Source organism: Xiphophorus maculatus, chromosome 17 (genome assembly GCF_002775205.1).
Source record: "Xiphophorus maculatus strain JP 163 A chromosome 17, X_maculatus-5.0-male, whole genome shotgun sequence".
Lineage (NCBI taxonomy): Eukaryota > Metazoa > Chordata > Actinopteri > Cyprinodontiformes > Poeciliidae > Xiphophorus > Xiphophorus maculatus.
In genome coordinates, this window is record NC_036459.1 from 15076704 (window position 1) to 15093432 (window position 16729).

Below are 16729 nucleotides of genomic sequence, written 5' to 3' on the forward strand. Positions count from 1 at the left end.
CACTGCTCTCCTGTGATAATGATGATGATTGGATGAAAGAAAATCACTGCTATTACAAAAACATTCTAGATATGTACAGGGTTGAAAAAAGCAAACAGCATAGGATTTGTTTAGTTTCAATAATAATCTCTTTATATTGTCGGAGTGTGTTTTAGTGATTGTGCGTGAAGACGGTTGAATACGCTAATCAGCATGAATGTCAAATAAGGGAGTTTAGATGATGAATTAAATATCTATAACTCTTAAATTAGAGTAAATTAAAAAAAATAGACCCACATAAACTGAACATTAAGATAAGCTGTGTACTATTTTATCAGTCGACTAAAATCAGTTATCCTGTTGGAAGCAACCGATTATAAACGTTCAAAACTGGTTTCAGACTAGTTAAAGCAGGCTAGCATTGTTTGCTGACCACTCCCAATTTTAGCCCGATTTATAACGTATGGCCTATGCTGCAGTCTTCATGCAAACTGAGCAATTTAAAGAGCCAGTGGTCAATAATCAGACAGAATTATGAAAATACAATGTCATGGCTTGGGAAAATGTGGAGTTCAAGTACAACTTGCTAAGGTGTGTTAAACAAGACATATAAGACACAATTCTGACTCTTGTTTTATACAACATATTCCTTTTTTAAAAATTCATGTTTATATATATATATATATATCTTATCAGTCCAGCTTAAAATAAGAAATGTTCAAATGTGTTAATCAGTTGACATTCATGCCGATCAAGAGTATGTAAACCTCTGTGCGGGGCTGTGGACGTGAGGATCCCAGCAGATGTTTCACTGCGTCTCGGCTCAGCGGCTCAGCTAGTAAACGGGGACAGGTCTTTGTTCACAGAAATCCTTCAAATCATTCTCAAGGAAAACAACAACAAAAAAAGAGGAAACCTTCACATTGTACATGGTGATAATCATTACAAATAAAATTATAACAATAATAAAAAATATTAATGTTCTTTATCTCTGACTGCAGAGAGTCTGAGTGCTTCGTAGAAATGGGCATGGACATAAAAAAAAAGTCTTCAGCGTCTTTAGAGGAGCTCGCTGTCCTAACTGAGCCACACATCCGTCCGCAGGGGTTAATACAAGTCAAAACAGATTTAGGAGGGGAAAAGAAAGACAAACAAACAAAAACAAAGCAAGGTAAAATAACAACTTCTGCTTAAATCTAAATCCTACCAGCTAAATAGAATAATGTTTCAGTGACCGTTTCATACGGTCACAAAAACCTGATAAGGAGGAGAAAAATAAATTATACTGTACATAACTTACTTAACTCAGGAAACGCTGACCATCCTCTTAATTATGGTTAATAATAATAATAATAATAATATTAGACTAGAGGCAGTTTTAAAGAAAAATAATAATAAAATACAGAAACACTGACTGCACTCCGGCTCCACCCACTGGCTTACAGCAGGACGACGTTGATTGGAGGGAGCAGAAAACACTTAGACACAACAATAGCTTTCTGTGTGTGTGTGTGTGTGTGTGCGTGAGAGAGAGAGAGTGTGTGTGTGTGTTACAGCGCATTAACAGCAGCAGAACAAGTTTCTTATCCTTCAAGATTTTGTTTTAGCGCCCTTTTTTTGTTGTTGCTCTAAACCAAAAACAAAAGTGCTGTAAGCAACACACACCGACGCGCACCTGTCGGATGTTTCAGGAGTCGTGCTGATGATGATTTTTAAACTTTTTTCTTTTTTTTTTTGCCCTACACGATATCGAGATGGAGACAGGAGGGACGGAGTGAGAAGAAAACTCGTGGATTGTCTCACAAACACAGTGCTTTCGATTCCTCTCCGGGACGCCTCCCCCCCTCGATCGGGTCCCCTCTGTCTCCTCCCCCTGAGCGGTGGAGGGAGAGAAAGAGGCGAGTGGAGGCACCGATAGCACACCGCTAGGCTGAGGATTCAGTTAAAAATAAAGGTCTGATGTCTTTCAGGTGCTTTACAACAAAAGGGAGGGAAAAAAAAAGAAACGTCTCTTTTTTTCTATTATTCAAACTTGTAGCACAAAAAACAACAAATCACATTCACAAGCCACTTATTGGCACCGTGTACCTGAGTGAGAATATTATAGAACCAAAGAACAAAAAAAGCTGTTTCTTAAAAGTGTCTCTTGATAATAAACAGGTCCGCCGTCCTAAAGTGTCATCTGTTAGCCTTTGACAGGTCCGCTGTTTTAGTTTTTCAGTTTAAAATGTCTCCTTTCCCTCCAGATCGGACTGAAAAGGGTTGATTTTTATAAACGTCTTCTCACTTGTGGCATCACACTCTCGCAGTAGTACTTGAATATTCCTTAGTGAGCTTTAAACTGGCTTCCTCCCAGACTCCAGCATGTGTAACAGTCAGTGTGAGTGACAGGTCCTGTGCTTCCATTGATTGATCAGATGCTGGTATCAGGACTCCAGTGGGAGGGGAAAGGGAGCTGGCTCTGCCGAAAGAGTCCGTGTTAGTCAGGAGAAGAGGGGATGGGAGGTGTTTTTATCTTTTAAACTGGAGGTGATTGGCGAAATACAAACTCCTCTTCCTGACTGATGTGTTTAGAATCTCTAGAGCGCCACCGGCAGTGACCGGTGCCGCCTTAATGGGGGATATGGTTGTCGTTGTCGCTGGCGTAGTCGGCCTCTTCGTCCTCGTAGTCAAAATCATCGTACACGTCACCGTTGCTGTCGTCTAGCCGCAGCTCCTCCTCCTTGATCCGTGGCTCGTCCCCCTTCAGTCCGGGCATGTGGGGGTTCTGGTGGTGGTTGGCGTTGGGCTCTGGGCTGCTGGACATACTTGAGTGCTCTGAGGGCATCTGGGGGGAGGGCATCCCTGCCATTGAAAGGGCACCTGGGTAGACCATGCCTGCAGAGGATAAGGGCAGCTGGCCCTGCTGCCTGCATTCACAAAAAGAAAGGAAAGTAAGGAGTAACGTCAGAAATATGCTGTAGTCAGTAAGGTGAAACCTTTGCCTCGTTTCCACTGTGCTCAACAGAACTTTCCACGGCCAGTTGGACTTTACCGGGGCAGGCAGGGTTGAACCCAAAAACCTAACGTTGAATCAGACGAGTGCAACGACAAATTAGACGCACAAGAATGACGTTTTTCTGTTCCCTAATCAATACTGTGTTGAGAGATGCCAGTAGTTCCACTCTTACCATACCATACAACTATCCAATGGGCCTACACCTGAATGGGGCCCAGGAACAGCGAGGTACAGATTGGTTGTATGGGCCCCTTTTATAATAGACAAACAGAAAATAGCCTACCGAACCGTACCACTCAATGGAAACGAGGCATTTGTTGATAGCCCTGCTTAACAACTGAAGCAATCTTTCTTTCTTGTAGAATAAGATGTTTTAGGGGTTCAATTATATTTTTGCCATATGAAAATACAAGCATTTCTTATCAAAGTTGAGCCTGACCTACGAAGCACTATCTAGTGGATGCATGTGACTTTGTAACTGAGTGTGTATGTAACAATTCACCCTCTACTTTGGTTTAAAAAGTTTGCTTCTTTTAAACCAAACCATGTTGGAAACATTTCCCTGATTACCACCATCAAGAGCATACAGAGTCTTAAAAGGTTACTGTCGGAAAAAAAAAAGTATAAACGTCTTTTAATTCCAGTTTGACTTGGTGTATTTCAGTGCTGTAGTCCTTCTCTGCCTGTTGTTCATGGCCAAGCAGCTAGCTAAAAGGCAGCTATTAACTTTAACCTACTCTTTAAAGAGAAACTTCAACTGTTTTTCAGCACAAACTGTGATTCGGAAAAATAAAATGTATCCCATTACAAATAAAGGATCCTTTTACACAATTTAGCTTTAATTTAATTGTAAATATGATGAAAGTGAGGTAGCTTTATTACCTGCAGGTAAAACATTATTGACCCAGGCCTAAATTTTGGGTATTTGGTACAAAGTGAGCTACTTGCATTAAGTTGGTTTGTTTCAAAAGAACAATTACAGGAAGATCCAAAAATGAGAATAGTACACATAAATTTAAAGTAGAGATGCACCAGAGTTTATCTACCAAATGATGATTTCAGGTTTGTTGTAAACACTGAAATATTTTTACTCGGCGTTCTGCGACAAAGCACCTTTCCTTCGTCCTCTTACTTCCTTTTTGAACACGTCACTCATAGTGAATTTTTTCCTTTGTATTAACTTCTGTACTGAAGAGTGTTGTTATGGCACACTGGTAAAGTTTAAATGTTAATGATCTGAAAAAGGTCCCACAGGCTGGTTAAGCTGAAACACGTCTGATGGGTCACCAGCCAATATCTTAGTGCATCTTGTTGGTCAAAATCCTTATTAGTAACTATGATATATTTACATAAAAACTAAAAGAAGAGGAAAAGCAAATTTACATTCAGTCTCTGCGTTTAAAACAGAAATAGAATGATGAGAAAAAAAATCCTATAAATTCTGATCTTTTTATTTACAAAACAAACAAAATCCTCCTGGACCTAGAACTACCCAGTCCCTCACCCTACGCTGAAGTATTGTCTCATCTCCTGCCTGCGGGACCTCATGATGGCCTTGTACTCGCCGATGCGCAGCTTCTTGCCGTCCACCAGGCAGGTGCGTTTGGGCCGCGGCTTGTACTTGTAGTCCGGGTATTTCTCCAGGTGCTGCTTGCTGAGGCGAGCCTGCTCCTCGTAGTAAGGCTGCTTCTCCAGGTTGGTCATGGCTTTCCACCTCGAACCTGGAGACAGATGGAGCTTTTATTAGCTGCTGCTTTTCTGTGAGACAATTTCCCACAGAGGGCCTGTTGTAGGGCTGGACAATATGGCTGAAAAACCTAACATGATATTTGCATTTCATGTCTACAATGGTGTATTAGGGCCTTTGTAAATAGAGAAAAAATTTGACAAAAAGCACTAAAATTTCCAGATTAATGTCTAGAAATTAACTTTTTTTTAAATTACAATTGCTCTAATACACTATTGTACATAGCAGTTGATATCGATAATCGATTTGGTTTTTGTTAAAAATATCTGAAATACTGCCAAGTTGGTAGCGTGATCCTTATTTTATTTTGTAAAGCTGAAACTGTTGCTGAGCAAGTTACTCAACAGGCTGTTGCTAAGTAACCAAAGAGTGAATAAGTTGGGCTACGTTCACACTACAGCCGTTAATACTCAATTCCGATTTTAAACTTTTTTGTGTGCGGTCGTTCACATTTCCAAATACATGAGACTTGACGTGTGAACTGCAAGCAATGTAAAAGTGTCCGCATGTCCAGCAGAGGGCGCAATAATGCGAGCGTGCTTGGTGTTTATAGAAGTACATGTGGATGATAATGGTGGAACATAGTTTGCAATTTATTTATTGCATATTAGCTATTTTAATTTTCATTATTGTCCTCCATGGTTGTTGTTTTACTTCCCTCTTCCGCGTATCAGGATGCAGAATAGTGACTTTTATTGTGTATCACTGACATACAGGTGGGATGTCGTACAAAGGCAGGTCACATTAGAAAAGGTCAGATACGTGTTGGATTTAGAACCACGTATCCAAGTAGCCCGGGTCAAATCTGTATAAACTGGATCTGTGTTGTTCAGACTGACATGAAAAGATGAGAGGTTACAGAAGGTTAAAAAAATCTGATTTGGGTCACCTCAGTCTGCAGTGTGAATGTAGTCTTAGTTGATGCCACATTGAGCAGTAAAGTCTTTCCTGTGCCTACATCCCCTAGAATGCTGTGAGATTCTGGATTGGAGTTGAGTGAAATTATTGAATTTTCTATAAGACGTATTATCTATTAATATTAATCATGCAATATTTATTTATTGTCCAGACCTATCTTTCAGCGCAGTCACTGATTACTACTAGTCCTGACATTTCTTTGAAAACATGACCGTCCGCGTGCAGATTGGCTACTCTGACTGATGTGTGGTGTAGGACGCTCAGCAAACAGTTTAAACTGATACAAGTGAGGATGAGCTTAGAACACACACACACACACACACGCACAGTGTGGTGCTGGAAGTGGCACCCTGAACGAGAACGCAAAAGAGAGCAAAAGAGGGTTAATGAGGAGCACCGCTGGGACGACAGGTACTCATCTCAACTAATGAGGACTTCACTTAACCTGCTGTCATCTCTCAGCTCGGTTGCTGCTCACAGATCTGTACTGTATGTGTGTGTGGGTGGGTGGAAAATCTTGTGCCTGTCTTCCTCTGTGTGTGTGTGTGCGCTTCATATCTGGTCTGAATTTGCACTTGACTACTGTATGTTTAATGGGTAAAAGCTGTCAGTGCGCGGCTGTTCTCTCCCCCTCTCTCTTTTCTCCCTCTTCTGTGTTCTGCGATCTGTTAGCAATCGAGAGCGCGGAGGCTTATTAAAACCAGATTTCCCTGTGTTATAAAACGCTTAGGAGCTCTTTAAAATGTCAGGGCCGATCCCGGCGGTCTGGGGGAAATGTCAGGCGGCCTTGCGCTGCTTGTTTAATGCATAATGAATTATATCATCATTTGTCGTGGTGGTGCTCTCCCCCAGCCTTTCATTAACGCCCGCTTACACAACGCCGCCGTAGTACGAAAGCAGCATTAGTTTGCAATGCATGTGTGTCTGTGAGACGGAGAGATGGCTTATATGATAAGGACGCAGCGAGCGCATTGAGCTGCTGAAGGGCGGCAGTTTACCGAGGATCTTGCTGATGTTGGAGTTGTGCATGTCTGGGAAGGCTTGGAGGATCTTCCGCCTCTCATCCTTGGCCCAAACCATGAAGGCGTTCATCGGCCGCTTAATGTGCGGCTCGTTGTTGTTCCTGCCACGCGTTTCCCGAAATATTCTGGAGTCGGACACGCTGGGGGATCCTGAGGAGGAAGACCGGTCAGGAGGAGACAATAATTATGCAATGTAAAAAGAGAAAGTGTAGATCAACTTTTGTGCAATGTTGAAGCACACACTGCAAAAAATACTAAATGTTACCAAGTATTTTTGGTCTTGTTTCTAGTGCAAATATCTTAGTTTTGTCTTATTTCAAGTCTACTAGCTTACAAAAGTAAAAATGGCAGATTATTTCATTTATAACATTGGATATAACCGCATTCTTGATTGTTTTTCTGCTAAAATACCCAAAGGTGACAAGTTTTGATAGGATCCATTTAAAATGTACTGGTAATTCAGAGTTTGTAATGCTGGGCAAGGTTCCCACCTCGATCTTACAACCACAGACCAACAACATATTTATGCTCATGGTGTTGGGACAGAAAAGGTTTGGTGAGCCTAAGCTGCCGATAGTTCCTGCAGTTCTCTAACAGAGAGAACTAGTTGCAAGAATCCAGCCTTCTTTGTCAAAGCTGTAGATACTTTAAATCTGAATCATTCCTTTGACTGGTGAGGTTCACATTAGTTGTCATGTTCAGTTTATTTTATACACCACAGTAGTTCAAAGTTCTTTACTCCATAAAATCTTAATAAAGTAAACAATTATGAAATAGCAATAAATACATTTTTGTCAAATACAATGATCAATTTTGCAGATTATTATTAATCAAATGCATTTAAAGGGACTCTCTGTTTATGCAGTTTCCTGTAAGTTTGTTCCAAATTAGTGGAGCATAGAAGCTGAAAGCTGCCTGAGTACATATTTTGTAGAAGTATAAATATTAAAAATATCAAAACACTTTTTTAAATTGAATGTTTTCTTATCTTTAAAATTTAAAAGGTGGCAAAAAGAAATGGGACTTAGATCATATTTGTACCTCAGGAAAAAAGAAAGGTAGTGAATACTAATTAAAGACTTACAAAATCTCAAAGCTAGCATAAAGTGAAAACAATGGTTTCAGTAATATTTGTTTTCAATTAAATAAAATCAGAGTCAGATTATGCTAAAGCAATAAAAGATGAATTTTTACTTCAGCATATTTGTATCAGCTGTGCAATTCATCTCTCCTTTAATGTTCAGATATTCTGAATGTGAGAATCCTTCCTTTGGCATTTTGTGGGGGTGTGTGGGTGTGTGTGTGTGCGCGTACCGTCAGAGTCTCCACTCATGGTGAAGTCCAGCATGGCGTGGCTGAACTTGTCGTCGGCCTGCTGCTTCAGCTGCTGACTCAAACTCTCCAAGGCAGCTTTGTCCTAAACGGTTCACAGTAGCAGTCGGTCAGTGTCTGAGTCATACGCTGGGAAAACATGAATGAAACTCCAAACCTGCACTTCTGACTGGCAGCTCCCAGTCCAACTACTCTCATATCTTTACAATTTTTTTTCTCTCGTTTTAGACATTCGAGGTGAAAATGAACAATTGTTAAATGTTATAAAAATATATATATTTCCCCCCCAAACAGACAAGCTGTTTGACATGTGGAAATGTTAAAAGCCTGAACACACATCTGCGTTTTGAGTGTGTTTCCATGTAAAAGAATGTTGATTTTACTCCGGTTTGGATGTTTACTGTTATGTGAGTGCGCTGCTGATTAAGTGTGTGTTTGACGTGTGTGTGTGTAGCAACTCCTGGCAGCCACCTGCGAGAGTGGAGTGCGGCGGCTTGCCTCTTGCAGAGGCCCCTGAGGGTCGACGCATTAGAGGGAGAGAGCGCAGCGCGGACGAGAGCGGGGCCACGCCGCGCGGCCCCCTGGGTATTTATTACAACCAATAAAAGGCTGATTTACTGAGCATTTACATGCCTAATGCAAGCAGCCGGCACACACTGCGCTGGAGCTCGGCTGATGCTCGCTCGCGTGCGCACACGCACGCACACACACAGGCGGCGCGGCACCAGCGCCAACGTTTTACAGTTTAATTACACGATTAGGAGCTCTACCCAAAACACGGCCGTCTTCTAAAACGATGTTCCGGAAAGTGTCCTCCTCCATTTCCATGTGACCCTGGTGAGCCGGGTGGCTGCAAGCAGGGAGGGCAGAATGCTAATGAAATGCATTTTATCTATTTTTTTTTTTTTTTTTAGTCCAACGCTGTTTAATTGTTAGAGATAATTTTCCCCTGACTCCCCCCAATAGGTTGGAATAAATAGGGAAGAGGAAGAATAAAAGCTCTAAATGTTTCAAAAGCATTTTAGTTTTAATTTCTTCTGCTTTTATAAATGCATAATAACCCTCAATGGTTTGGAGTTAGTCATTTTGTATGTAAATCAGAAATATTTTAGGAGTTTTTCCCTCATTTTGCTCTAATGAAAGCCTCATTCAGTCCTTGTTCCAGGAAAAAAATAGAGCACAAAATGTCTCCTCACACTTTCAGATTTTAAGATTAAATATGCGCTCTCAGTTGGCTTTATGGTGTGTGTGTGTGTGAGAGAGAGCAGAGACAGAGTGGATGACAGCCTAGTCTGACATTAAGCCCCGGTACAGTACATGGGAAAAGTGGATTGAATGGCTGACATGAGAGCAGAGACACAAAGTAGTGACAAAACTAATCCTCTGAGTGTCAGGGACGCCGCCGCTGTATCCCGACACACAAAGCCCAGAGCGGAGGAGGAGCAGGGCTGCAGAACATCACAAAGAACCAACACTGTTTCAAAAAGTCTTTACAAATCTACAACTTTATAACAGAAACATCTGTTTGTCTTTCTTAAATGATTTCTTGTTCTTTAAAACTCTGAGCTATTTACCACAATGCCGAGCAATTTGATAATATTTAATGCAGTCAAATCTGCTCCATATTTCCTCTTTGATCATACGAGCAAACAGTTTTAAATGTCATTATTTATAAGAAACATTTAAAGCATTTACATAAAAATTTAGTGGTTTTAAAAAGTCCAAAGAATCAAATCATCTACTTTAAAATTGCCCGAAAGATGCTTTCCCACATTTTCACACCGACATTCTCTGAAAGATTTGTTGCTGAAAAGTTTAAATTAAATCTCAGCTGACATTTATTTTGATTGAAAATAAGAGTTTCAAATAGTTTTGACGCTACAGTTATAAAGTCGGCTGCAGTGTAAATAGTCTGTCCATTTAAACAGCCACTGTCAAAATTTATGTTACTCCATAAAGAGCAGGACGGAGAAAAAATTATATTTGCAACTTGCAAAAAATACTATTTAGTTTAGTAGTTTGTTTTATATATATTAGTGTTAATTAATGATCCTGAATGCAATATTTATCAGCAATATCAACATGAATACAGAAAAGCAGCAGGAGGAATAAGTCCTGCTTTGACACTCCAGCTGATTCCAAATATGTTGAACAAATACTCAGAGTTTATCTGAGCCGCTGAGGAGCCGACGCAGTCATTTCACATTACTGTCTCCTTGACACTCTGCTGTGCCACACACACACACACACACACTCAGAGCCCTACAGTGTGCCTCACAGACGCAGTCATTAACCTCCACGCTGCCTCCGGTTTTTACCTTATCTGGCCACGTTTAGCTGTGCGAGGGCATTGTGTGCCGATTTACCTCCTACATGCCGCGGCGGGGACGGCACATGGCACGACAAATTACCGCACGCCGACAATGAAGACGGTCACGGCCTGCAATGACTTCAGAGGGCTCGGGGTAGATCTGTTGCATTTTTTTTTTTTTTCCTTTTTTAACGCGCTGAATTCAGAGGCTGAGATAAAAGGCGGCGATTTGTATTCGTTTGTGCCGAGCTCCAGCTGACTGAGTGTAAATCATTTGTTGTGGGGGAAAAATCCCGACACAATTAGTACTTCACCTGAGGCGGGAGCTGAGAAGATTTTTCTGATGTATTTATATACACTGTGTATTTCTGTAAGCCGTTACATGTCTAGGAAATGCCCACTAACTATAATTTCGATTTTTAATTTGTGAGGCTGTATAAATTGTTTAGAGTTCATTTAAAATAATTAAAATTGTGCTTTAAACAAACTTTAAAATAATAGAGGAAACAACACATAGTTGCTTTTGGCAAATTTCATGCCTCAACGACTGGGTAGATTTTAAAATCTTTGTGCGCTGGAAGGAAAATCAAAAGACCCTGACCTTGTCGGAGCGGCCGTTGTTGAGGCTGAGGTTGCTGACGGAGGCCATCTTGGCGTCCAGGGCCTGCTGCTCCCCCTTCAGCTGCTCCTTCATCTGCCGGGCCTCGGCGAAGGCCTTGCTCACCGCCTCGTGGTCGTTCAGGTAGGCTGTCGACGACAACGAAGACAACAAGTCTGCTGAGACGCAGACAGGAGGGACAATCTGTTAGCCATCCTGTTCAGCTTCTTTATTTTTCATAAGCACAAATGCAGATTGAGTATTAACAGCAAAAAAATACAAAAAAAACAGCCTTTTTAAAATTATTATTATTGGATAAACACTCCAAAGTGTTTACTTTGAAGGTTCTCATCTGGAACAAATCTTCTGAACCATAAGGTAAAGGCATTAACATACATTTGATGAGGGGAGGTTGCCAGGGTGTGTGTGGGCGTGTGTGTGTGTGTGTTTTTTTATATATTTAACTGAAAACACTCAAAGCAACTGACCACTTTGCAGCCGAGTGGAGCATGTGAGTCAGAGTTTGCCCCCAGCAATCTCATCCCCTTCAACAGAACGCTGTAAGCAGCGTTACAGTCAGCAGAGGCACCTCTTATTATTCTACATGTGTGAGAATGTGAGGCGGCGCTAACTCCGCTCCCCATCGGTCCGGTTAGTTCTTAACAAAGAGCCGCTGCTGCTTTATGAGGCCTTTATCTGCGCTAATCCGCGCTGCTAATGCCATCTCGGACCAGATTATCGACTTCAGATTGGTAATGACAGAGCCGTGAACTCTTTCAGAAGTCATAACCGGAAAATCTGCACGGGAGTGGAGCCTGACAAAAAAAAGAAAAAAAGAGAAAGAGAGGGTACGGGATCAGAGGCAGGACAGAGGAGTGAGAACAGAGATGAGGAGGTGGAGGAGGGGGGCAGGCGGGGTGACAGAATTGGGTGGCAGTCAATTTTAATCTGCAGTCAAAAGAAGAGGCGGCGGGGGGGTTGATAGAAATTCCTGCGCACACGATTGTGTGATTGCTTCAACTGACAGAAATGACAACCATCCAGACCCGACGAGTGAATGTGACCCAAATAAAAGGAGGGAAAGGTTGGAGGGGATGTCTACTGCTCTCGCTGCAATAACACAAGTTGGTTTTTTTTCTCTTCTCTGCAGATGCATGAGGGACGTTTATAAGGAAACGTTTGAGTTGGGGGACTGCAGTTGTTCACGGTGCAGACTGAGACAAATGTGTGACGGTGGTGGAAATTACAGGCGCCTACATCGCTCAGTCTGGTTAGAGAAAGATGGACGGATGGAAAGAGAGAAACATTCCTCCAGGTGGAAAGGTCTTCACAAACCAAAACACTGGGATCATGTTTAGGTTTACTGAATCCTAAAAAGTGTTGCAACAAAGCAAAAGGATCTGCTTGGGTTAAGTTGAAAAGCATTAAAGTTTTAAGCAGATATCTTAACGTGATATTTAGCTTGGTTACAATAGGTCCTCAACTTTTTAATGATTGTTTTAAATTTAGAAAAAGAAATCTATATTTTCTGGGAGTAAGAGCAAAAAAAGATCAACATGGTTTAAAGAGATGTAAAACTAATAGTTTTAAACCTACAGTTAGCATGCTAGGAGCAGATAGCCTGACTAATTAATCACCAATTATCAGTTAGTGTTGCTCTGTGAAGACCAGAACAAAAGAAAAATGTGTGCAATTAGAAAGTTTTGCTAAATTTGTTATTAAAGTTTGTGCATATGAGGTACCAAGACAGCAACTCTAGAAATCTATAAATTTCTAAATCTATACATTTTGATCTACATTTTATTTCCATTTTGTTCAAACAGTGTTAAAATGTGGATATTGTTTACTTACAGTTTTCCACCAGCTATATGTATATATAAACAAACACGCACATCAGGGTTAAAAAGCTCTGATCTTATTATAAGACGCATGCGGTCTGAAAAAGAACTTGATGAAAAACTAAATGTGTTCTGCACTCAGAAGGGTTTAATCAGGTTTCATTCTGATTCCAGTTTGAATATAAATAACCCCAAAAGACCCTCCTAATCTACGACCCCCCTCCTCTCTCTCCCTCAAACAGATTGCAAATCAAAACGACCACCTCTGGACCCCGCTCCAATTTGTCCGTCCGCCCTGAACTTGTAAAACGGATCCTAATACGATGAGCCGGAACGCGGCGCGGCGCTCCTGACCGCCTGAAACTCAGCGGCAACAGATGGAACAATGAGCTCCTGCGTATCAGGGATCTGGCCTCCGCCGCGCAAGTAATTCAGCCAGGATCACACACAAACTTAAAACACTGTAATCCATTTTTCTGAACAAAAAACATCTGGGACCGAAAATCCACTAATCTGATATTAAATCCGCCGATTTGTTGAAAAACAGTGAGATTAGCCAGAATGTCAGGAAGAAGAAAAAAAACGGACTTAACTGCATTTGAGGAGGAGGAGGAGGTTGGATTGTGTGTGTGAGGCTTTGTGTGAGTTTGAGTGTGTGTGCTGGTATTGTATAGTTAATGTTGGGTGTTTGCGCTGTCCTGGCTCATGTAAGAGGCTTGTCTAATCTCATTGGTGATACCTTCTGTCTGTCATGCACTCCTCTCTTTATTATTCCCCCACTTCATTGCTCTGGAAAAAAAAGGAAACACTAATCCTCATCTCTCTCTCTCCCGTTCCCTCCCTTCTCCTCACTCCTATGTCTCTCTCTGTCTCTTTCAGTCACTAATAAACACATAACAATGAAGCCGCCCTGCAGGCAAATAGCAGCACGGAGGAACAACACAAACACTAATTATAGCCTGTTACATATGTGTAATATTTGAACTATCAGTGCTGCATGAAAAATGGATTAGGAGTAAAAAAAATAGTGATTCATTTATGTCATTTTTTCTTTATGTGTGCATGTGGTTAGGAAGGATTATGGTGCTGTCATCACAGTACTGCTAGAAAAAACACTGTTCTTGTTGTTATAGAAACGCTGCAGACACTTAGTCTTAAAAACTTTGAGATTTCCACTTATGGAAATGTATCTTTCTGGTAAAAATGTTTGCAGCTTAAGAAACGGAGCTTGTACATCTACAGTTTGTTTAGAGATGGACTGGTAAGTTTTGATTGGTCAAAAAGCCTCACTCATAAGTGTTGAAGTTGTTATTGATGGAAGTAGACTCACAGCTAGATACTCTTAATGTCAGTAAAGAGTTAAAAAGTAACTGTGTTCCCTATTATCCCTAAAATAAAATCTGGTACCAGTGACAATATGCCCAACCCATGAGTGCCGATCAATTTAGTCTAATTCTACTCTTTCTGCTCTGAGCTTTACTATTTATTTTACATATTTAGAATTCCTAATTCCACTTTCTGAACTACTTGAAAGAAGATTTGTTGCATTTTGTTTTTAGTTTGACCAACATAGTCAACCTATTGCTTTTGTCAGTTTAAGTTTCTTTATTTATTTTACATTGGCTGTTATTCTCCTAATTTCACTGATTGAACAAATTAAAGCTGTTTTTGCATATTTGAACAAAGCTTGTAAAGTTATTGATCAATTTAAGTGTACTTAAATTGTACTGATGCAGAGTTATAAAATAAATTTGTATATAAACACACAACAGTTTTCTGTATCAGATCGGTATCAGCCAACTAAACCCCTAAATGATGTTGGTATGGGAAGTGAAAAAAGTGGATTGGTGGTTCCCTACTTCCACTTTCAGCCCCTTACTAGCGTGTCTTTACTCTAGTGCTCTGCTGCTGTACAGGCTAGTAAATGTACTTACCTATTGAGCTGACTCTGGTGGACGGCGCTCCGATGCTGGAGGGCACGGCGCTGTGCTTCACGGAGCCGGCGGGACCCAGCTTGGTGGTGGCGGTGGCGGCAGCGGCAGCGGGAACCTGTGGGGAAGTTGGGGGGGAGTTGGGTGACTTGCTCTCGGATGCCTTAGGCTTGGCCGACAGGTTCAGTGGCTGTGCACCCTCACTGTCCTGCAAAAACCAAAACAGCACAGGTTCGCCCACCGTGACCACCGTAAGGTAATTTGGAAGCGGGGAGGCGAGGGGGACGCCCTCGCATCTCCCATGACCAAGACCACGTGCCGATTTAGCCGAACCACCATGCACAGCAGTCCGAGGATGAGAAGGTGACGGGGTGCATGCCACTGCCTGTCTTCACACAACGACACACACACAGACCTTTGGGTGCAAAAAACCCCCCCACTGACATTCACATGCAAAACAACGGGCCATCTATAACAGTGATGCATGCACACTCCACATGCAAGCTGCAGGAACATGCAGTACAGTTCTGCTTCTTGAAGAGCCTCACATCCAAACAATATGGCAAGCAACAACTAAATATACGGTGAGGAGGAACACTGTGGCGCCGTGTATAAATATACAGGACGCCTCCCGTCTTTCACAGAGAATAACGCAGCATTTAAAGGTGTGAGAGCGCAAAGATGCAGCGACGTCGCAACGCATCAAACAGCGAGCGGAGCAGAGGACAGTCTGTCACTTCAAATTGCTCCTGGTCCGTTAGAGAGCAGAGACCTCAGAGAACGTCCCAGTGTGTGGAGGAAGGCAACCGGTTATGCCTCAAACACACACACACACCCCCACACACACTGAAAAGAGTTATTTTACTTAGAAAGGTTGGTGACTTGCAAAAGTTTTCACACCTGTCGAACTTTTCCACATTGTGTCGCATTACAAGCACCTCGACGGCGTACTGGGGCCACTGTAGACAGGAGGGGGAAAAGGAGAACAGTTTTGAGTTCCAAAAGCTGAAAACGTTCAACTTTTGAAACTCAAAAATGTTCTTGGTTTTTCTAGAAAATTTCTGAGATAAATCCCAAAATTTCAGAGTTTTTTTATTCCATCTACAGTGACCCTAATAAGCCATCATACAGCCACTAACTGTATTATCTGATTGAACGGTTGAGTGGAAAGAAAGTCTTTCTCAAACATCTGTAAAGGGTACAGTACTACTTTAGCCATGACAGGCCAGCAAATTAACCAATCAGAGAAGCAGCCAAGAGGCCCATGGCAACTATGGAGCCACACGGGGAAGGCAGCATCATGCTGTGGAGTTATCCCTCAGCTGAAGACCTGAATGTGATGTGAAGATGGCCGTTTACAAATGCTCTCTATCAAACAGTGACACAGATGTCTGTTGTTTAATACCCCAGATTATATACAATTACAGAAAAAAGTTATTTGAAATATTGAGCAAGGGGCAATTAAGACATACAGCTGTATACACACTACACTTAACAAGGGAGGAAAAAATGAAACGTTTTCACTATATTTACAACTAACATCTTAACAGTTATACATTGCAAATAAAATTAATCAAAGTTTGTATTTTTGCGACAGAAAAATATGGAAAATGTCAAAGGACAGAAAAAGTTGAACGTTGTCTGGTGAGCTGTCATGGCAACGTAACCCCTGCTGACGACCTAATCCAATCAGGAGCAGCGTAGACGAATCACATGACGGGAAGGAAGGAATTAGAGACGGAGCAGATGCACACACACACACACACACACCACCCAGTGTAATTAAAACTCCACAATTAAAAGCCCGATGCCAAACGAGACGGTGATGCAGGCAGGTCAGGCCAGACTGCAGTCGTGTGAAAATACAGTTCTGATTATTGAAATGTTATTTAACAGAATTGGGGATAACTTTCAGGTGTGGCTCTATTTAAAGCTTAACGGGAGATAATAGAGACATTATTTGTATTTTCTGGTCATTAGTCTAATTGCAGCTTAGGCAGTATAGAAACCAGAATATAGTGGGATTCAGAAAGAAAGAAAAAGTATTGTGTGTGT

General features: G+C 41.5%; 1 protein-coding gene across 8 annotated transcripts in view; it reads right to left on the reverse strand.

The window, feature by feature from the left end:
• Positions 1–1704: 1704 nt before the first annotated feature.
• Positions 1705–16729, reverse strand: part of sox5 (SRY-box 5) — a 98372-nt gene continuing 83347 nt past the window's right edge. For 4 of the 8 annotated variants that reach the window (XM_023350128.1, XM_023350127.1, XM_023350126.1 and 1 more), the window contains 6 exons: positions 14678–14882; positions 10909–11084; positions 7979–8081; positions 6641–6814; positions 4482–4698; positions 1705–2888 (listed from right to left, as the gene is read on the reverse strand). In XM_023350128.1, coding sequence (XP_023205896.1) covers positions 2591–2888; positions 4482–4698; positions 6641–6814; positions 7979–8081; positions 10909–11084; positions 14678–14882 — 1173 coding nt within the window. In that variant the 3' untranslated portion in view covers positions 1705–2590. The remainder of the gene's footprint in view (positions 2889–4481; positions 4699–6640; positions 6815–7978; positions 8082–10908; positions 11085–14677; positions 14883–16729) is intronic. The other 4 variants (XM_023350130.1, XM_023350129.1, XM_023350125.1 and 1 more) reach the window with 4 other exon arrangements.